Below are 7,390 nucleotides of genomic sequence, written 5' to 3' on the forward strand. Positions count from 1 at the left end.
TGTACTGTAAGTACATTCAGGAGCCGGTGCATGCCCAGTACTTGCCAACAGTGCGTAAAAGAGACGTGACCGATCGCCCAAGCGGCTAACGAGCCGATTAGTGGTGAAGAGGATAAAAGTGAGTAAAAGTAAGTGATAATTTAGCATGACATTTAAGCACGTTTCTGCTGTGTGGTCATTTTGTACTATCTTCAGTGTCTGATCTGTCACAACGCCGAGATCTTTCTCCTCGTCAGAAAAGTGTTATTAACATATTAACAGTACTGTACAGAATTAACTAGGTTTGTTGTATCCTACATGTAGGGTCTTGTATTTCGTAATGTTAAAGAACATTTGCCATTTTCGAGACATTTGAACAGCTCATGCAAGTCACAATTCTAAAGCTGTTTTAAATTAAAAGGCACTTTAATATAATGCACATAGGAGGAAAATATAAGAAATAAAACAAATGAAGAGATCCTATATATGAAGATATATTATCGTTTCAATTTCCATCTCAAGGGAAGACGAGTCATAGAGCCATAACACTGTCATCTGGCTCTCAAGTGACACATAAAGGAGAGATAAACACAAATAAAAAAACCAGTCAGTGATGTGAGCCTCGGGGTCGGTAACATTCCTCTCTGTTGTGTGTGTGTTGTATAATGTTTTAAGAGGTCAGTAGAGTGAGGTGTTATAAAGAGGTGTTTCACTGTGTTATGGGGCTGATACATGGTAGTCCTCCTCTCACCTCTACCTCACACAACTCGTTAAATCAGTTTTATGAGACAAGTATCTAATTTCAGAATAGTATCTAATTTTTCCCTCACTTCATCATAGGCTGTTGGGGAAAGGCATAGTTATATAAGTGTATGACTATTTGACATAGGATATATAAGGTGTAGATGGAGTGCTACAGTATTTCTTCTGTAAAAGCATATAACGTCACATTAGTTCAACATATACATAAACAATACAGGTATACAATAATAGTAAACAATTTGTTAATGTTTGTTTTCTTTTTATAATTTTTGGCAGTGGATATTTTGCCGTGACCAGTAGTTCCTCAACGCTATTTTACCGTGACTGTGCGGGGAGTGGCTCATCAATCATTACCGCTGAACAATGTGAGAACAATATTTGACCGTGACTCTAGCGGCAGTTGGCATTTATTTCGCTGCGAGTCGATCGTTGTGTAGCTGTAAACATACCTAACTATATTTCCGTTGTGCATGGAAACTTATCTTTATAAAAGAGGCGACATTAACTAGAACCTAATAGAACCTGACCTAACCAACCAAAGAAACCTACCTAACCTTACCTAACTTCCTAGCCGGGGTGGGGGGGAGCGGCGAACCCCCTGTCATATTAAACAGAAAGTACTTAGCGCACTCACGGTAAAATAGCGTTAGTAGGAACTTAGCCGGTCATGGCAAAATATCCGCTAATTAATTTTTAACACATCAAACATTCAGTAGTTGCTGACAAACTTGGCGAATCAATGAATCAGGCAAATCTGTCGATTAATAAATTTAATACAGGGCTGGAAACAGTAAAATGAAAATACGTTACAATAATTCTATCCAATTTTGTCTGAATCGGTGGAAACAATTTGCCTGACTGTCTGTCTCGATTCTTCCTTCCCAGTTCATATGCTCATGCCCACTAACCCTACATGACCATGGGTCCAGGAGGGGGGTGAGTCCTACGTGCATGCAGTCTATAAAATATTTAGGTTACATTATGTTATGTTACATTACATTAAGTAAGGTTACGTTAGGCAATGTTAGGTTAGGTTACACTGGGTAAGGTTAGGTTGTTATGTTAGGCAATGTTAGGTTAAGTTATGTTACGTTACATTAGGTAAGGTTAGGTTAGGTTAGGTAAGGTTACGTTACATTGTTACATTAGGTAAGGTTAGGTTACTTTGTTATGTTGGTTAGGTTAAACTAAAGATATCTTTGTAGACTGTATGTTGTAGTAGCACTGAGTCCTAACCCTCGTAAACCCCCCATTTTTTAAAGGAAACTTACTTAAAAAATAATTGACGTTAATTAATTTGGAGAAATTGTAATGTATAACGATTTGAGTTAATTAACTAAATTTGTTGAGTATGAAAAATTAGGTTTGTTAACTTAATCGGCACAGTCCTGCAGCATAATGAGACACATATTAAAGCTAATCCAGTTTTTCAGGGATGTATTGCCACTATGTGAACATTGGAGAGTGACTGCAGCTTAATACATCAAGACATGGAGTGTAGCGGCCCCGATGAAGTCTACATTTTCTGGTCGCTTATTGTACTGTAGCTGAACTATTGTCACAGTGCTATGGAGAAGGAGAAAGAACAGACAGTGAGTGTGTAATGCAATTAAAATAATGTGGTTATATAATGTATTTTGAGATAAAATGCTTATTGGAATTGTATTTGATTATATACATTAGCTACATCTATATATTATTAAGTTCGTAATGTTCCTGGTACGGTATGGATTTTTTTTTGCTTGACAAAGTTTAATTGTACTAATTAGAGGTGTTACATGTTATAGAATTACAGCAATCTTGGAAAATCCCTTTGCAGAGCAGAGCCAATGTATTGTATGGTCCCCTCTGTCACCTGATAACTGAGAGGGATGCACTGCTGGTCTCTCCATCATCAGCCACGTATTGTAGCAATGCATATGGATAACATCACCGAGGGAAGAGCACAGAGATGCTCTCATAATACTGTACAACAATCCTTTCCATCCTAAATATGCAGCCTTATTGCATTAAGTTTGAGTGCAGATTAATATTGCATTAAGAACACAAGATAGTCTTCCTTTTGTATCTAATTAATGTATGTCATGATTACCTGACAAGAAAGCCTTACAAATGTCTTTACTGTAATAATTTGTCTCCTTATTCCTTTCTCAGTTCACCTTTAAATGAACTTAAAGCCCAGTACAGCGTGTGGTGATAGATATTAAGTATACTATGGATCCTATTAGCCCTAGTTTGCATGATTTTCTAATCTCAAGCGATAACCCATTTGTTTGTGTAGAAAATGATGTTAAAAGTCTAAATACAATGACAGAAATGGATGAAAGACCCTTTGCATTTTTAGAGGATGGAAAGAGTAAACACAGAATGGAACACAGACCATATACCTGCCCTCCAGAGGAGGTTTGTGGCTGTGAACACTTGTTGCTACAGTGTCTGGAGTGTGGAAGTGAAAAACGTGGAACAGTTGATGTAGAAAAACTGTTTTGTGACATGGGAGGTGGGAAAATAGAGTGCGGAATGTCTGATATAGAAGAGATGCCTCTGGATTACTCAGTAAATGAAAAGGAAAGACAAGAAAGCATTAAAATTGGGCTCAATTCATTAAAGCCTTCAAAGAAAGAAAATGTGAATTATGTGAACGACAGTAAAAATAAATTGAGAGATACTGATGCTGAAAAAATAGACATAGATCATACGAAAAGTAGAAAATGCCAGAATAAAACCACAAACATGGAAAAAACTTTGTTTAAGTGTTTGAATGCCAGTAATGAAAAGACACCTGCAGTACAAGCACCTTGTCTTTTAGAGAACAGGAAAGAAAAATTAACGGGTAAAACAAGTGAACAAATACCATTAGAAGTAGAAGAGATTCATTTAAAATTTTCAAAGGATAGTCATCTACAAGTTCAACTCTACAACTCTGAGCAAACACCAATGGATGATTTAAAGGATAAAAGTATTATTAATTATGTACCCTGTGAGTTACAACAGTCACCAGCAGAGTGTTCAGAAATACCATTAGAGGATAAAAGCAAACAGGAACAGCAAGAGTTTACAGACGCAGTAACGAAAGATATAAAATGTTCTACGTGTGGGGAAGAGATAAATGGGCTAACCTACTCGAGTGAAAATATGAAAGATCCATTTAAATGCTTCATGTGCTTAAAGGAGGTGGTGCAGGCTAATGAACACACCACCTTGATACGAATGGGAAAAAAATACCACATGGTCTTCAACGCCGGAGAAAAGCCCTTTAAATGTTATCAGTGTAAGGAGGACTTTAGATACATGGCAGACCTAAAGGAACATCTAATTCTGCACACACAAGAGAGACCATTTCAGTGTGATGTGTGTGGGAAGACTTTCAGGTTCAGGAGTATGATGAAGCGACACATGCTCTTCCACTCTGATGAAAAGCCCTTCCAGTGTGCTCTCTGTGGCAAGGAATTTAAAATCATTGGTCATTTAAATCAACATATGACGATACATACGGGAAAGAAACCGGTCGAGTGTTCTATTTGTGGGGAAGAATTCAAACAAAGAAGACTCCTAAAACACCACATGTTGACCCACAATGAGGAAAAACCATACAGCTGTTCCCTGTGTGAGAAGGAATTTAAATACAACTGTGATCTAAAGGAGCATATGTTTACCCACTTGGGAGATAACCCTTTTAAATGTTCTGTGTGTGGAAAGGAGTTCAACCGGAAGAGTAATCTCCAACAGCATAGAGTAACTCATTCGAGAGAGACACCGTATAAGTGCCCGGTGTGTGGCAAGGAGTTCACCCTTAATGGGAACTTGAAACAGCATATGGCCACTCATATAGATGAAAAACTATTTAAATGTCTTGATTGTGGAAAAGAATTCAATAGAAAAAGTAATCTTGACCAGCACAGAGCTGTTCATAATGGTGATACTCCATACAAATGCTTAGAATGTGGTAAAGTGTTCAAGTTAAAGGGACACCTTCGGAAACACATGATTACGCATAATGATGATAAAGCTTTTGAATGTCCGGGATGTGGTAAGCAATTTAGATTTAAGGGTGACTTAAAAAGGCACATCAAAAGCGTCGTTGGGAACAAACCAGTGGAGTGTTCTGAGTGTGGGAAGAGAATGAAATGTAAAGGGGAACTAAAGCAGCACATGTTCACACACACAAGAGAGAAATATGAGTGCACTCAGTGTGGGAAACAGTACACTCAAAAAGGAACACTCAACCGGCATAAGCTGTCTCATGTGTGCGGTAAATCCTACAAATGCTCAAAATGTGCAAAAGAATTTACCAGAAAGAGTAATCTCGAACAACATATGTTCAGTCACGTGAGAGAAGACTCTGAGGAATTTGAGTATCTTGTAAATAAAAATACTCTTAAACAAGACAGCACTATATTGTACATTAACGAGGACTCCAGCACAGATATTAAGACTCCTCAGGAATATAATTTTATGAAACATGTGATTACTATTAAAACTGAAGCAGAAACAGATTCAGATTGCAGTAATTTTAACACAGAATCAGCTGATGGTAGTACTTTCACAGATGATGATGATAAGAAATGTCATAGTGTAAATAATTCTATAGAATATGTAAATAATAAAGGTGGTACTGAAATTTTTATAAAAGAGGAAGTGCATTTAGGCTAGTGAGTGATGACTTGTACACTAACCCACCCAAAACACACCGCAGGGGGAAGATTATTTTGATATGCAAAGTGAAAGATATTTTGAGTAGGCAGAAAGTCTTGTAATATTTCCTAAGTTTTGCAGTGTCCCAAAAAAAGAAAAATGTAACCTAACCTAACCTAACCTAACTTAACCTTATTGGACATTTATAAACCATAATGGAGGTATTGTCAGTAAATCCTTCAAATTTTCCTTAGACTAGTCATAAGAAAAACTTTTTTTACAAATAATTTACTTTTCAATTATTATAATGGCTTAAAAACTTTTTTATATTTGTTGTATGTGAGTTGATTGGTAGTGCATGTCTGTGTTGAATTTTGAAATGCTAAAGAACACATATTGTGCTTATTTTATACACTGTTTACTTTGTCTAGAGAATGACTTATGGTTCATGGGTAGGTGGTCTCTACCCGGTGTTAAGACTAATGAATTTCTGTTAAATCCACCATAACAGATGTGCTTATTTTTTATTTTATTTTTTTTTTTATTGGGCACTCCCCTACATCCTTGTGTAAGGTGAAGCGCAGAAGCGTTTACAGTGCCCAACAGGGAAGCATGCTAAGTTCATGCTTGCCTTTATGTCTCATGAGTTAAGGGTGTAGAAGCCTGAAGAGTCAATGGTTTGTGTCATCAAGTTATTGGAAGCTCCAACAACTTGTCCCTGAATACGAATTTGCAACTTTCGACTTACAACAGGTACCTACTTTACTGCTAGGTGAACAGGGACTAATGGGGGCTAGGAAGTGTGTCCAAACAACTTCCACCGGCCTGGGAATCGAACCCGTGACATCTCGCTTGCGAAGGCAAGAGCGGTACCACTCTACCACCAGCACCCCCCAGATGTGCTTATACGAACCCTTCATTATTTAGATATATCTTTCAGAGGGTAATGATGCAGGGAGACCTCCATATAATGGATTTTTCTCTCCATATAATCTGTGAGATGGGGGTTTTACATCTAACGGACCCTCGATAGAATGAACTTTCATTTCTATATAGTTCGTCAGATTAAGGTTTCACATTTAACAGACTCTTGATATAATGGACTTTCTTCTCCATATACAGGTATTCCATTATATAGAGGTTTCACTGTACTAATTATTGATTATTTTAGGAATATAGAAATATTATACAAACACTGAAGACTGTGTTTGTACAGTATTGTGCCAGTTACCGTGGTCTAACGTAGTTGAGAATTCCATACTAGACTTTAGTGTTACCCTATTTAAGTTGTGATATAATTTTTTAACTCTTCATGTGTGTGGATAATTGAAATCCACACAGGATATGTTTGTATAACACTTGAATTGTATCTAATCTCCCAAGGTGTATGAAAGGCCAAGTTAACTTCTTTTCTTTTCTTTGTTTTTGAGTGGGTAGGTTATGAGCTAATTTTGAAAGATGTTTTAGTTATTAATAAGATAAACACAGTATACTGTAGTATATTTATATAGATTTACAGTAAAACATTTGCATCATTTTTTATTATAGGTTTTCAAATAAAAGAGCATTATATTATCACATAATATTATGAACTTGCAATTACCAATGACTATACTCTTTCCACACTAAGCTGGCCCATAAGCCCTGTCCTTCGTCTATAGCTACAAATAGCTGATTGGTTCCCGAGCGTCTTACCTCCCCCAGGACTATGCGTGTATAAGTGCATATTTATATTGACCTTTTATGATAAATATTTGGGTAAACATTTTCTACCATCCTCTCTGAAGTGCTGATGCTTTGAAATCATTTGCATTTTGACAGTTCAGATATTTAAAATTATTTTAGATATAACAGGGTCTGCTTACCATTTGTGAACACATTACCTGTACAGTGTACTGTTGTTTGAATTTTCTATGAACCAATCAGCTATTAGTATAGAAGAGGGGCATGGCTTATTGGCCAGGTTAGTGTGGAAATACTGTACAAACCATTATTATTAGTACTGTACTGTATA

General features: G+C 36.7%; 1 protein-coding gene across 3 annotated transcripts; it reads left to right on the forward strand.

The window, feature by feature from the left end:
- The first annotated feature begins 514 nt into the window (after positions 1-514).
- On the forward strand, positions 515-6,010 carry LOC121874558 (zinc finger protein 665-like). 3 transcript variants are annotated; one of them, XM_042378748.1, is made up of 3 exons: positions 515-606; positions 2,175-2,333; positions 2,561-6,010. In XM_042378748.1, the coding sequence occupies exon 3, from the start codon at positions 2,956-2,958 to the stop codon at positions 5,392-5,394; it is 2,439 nt and encodes an 812-aa protein (XP_042234682.1). In that variant the 5' UTR covers positions 515-606; positions 2,175-2,333; positions 2,561-2,955; the 3' UTR covers positions 5,395-6,010. The 3 variants fall into 3 exon arrangements, with proteins under 3 accessions (XP_042234682.1, XP_042234684.1, XP_042234683.1); XM_042378750.1 differs by having other exon boundaries at positions 538-606; positions 2,167-2,333; XM_042378749.1 differs by lacking the exon at positions 515-606 and adding an exon at positions 613-1,106 and having other exon boundaries at positions 2,167-2,333.
- Positions 6,011-7,390: the final 1,380 nt, after the last annotated feature.

This window comes from Homarus americanus, unplaced genomic scaffold (genome assembly GCF_018991925.1).
Source record: "Homarus americanus isolate GMGI-L3 unplaced genomic scaffold, GMGI_Hamer_2.0 scaffold34360, whole genome shotgun sequence".
Classification (NCBI taxonomy): domain Eukaryota; kingdom Metazoa; phylum Arthropoda; class Malacostraca; order Decapoda; family Nephropidae; genus Homarus; species Homarus americanus.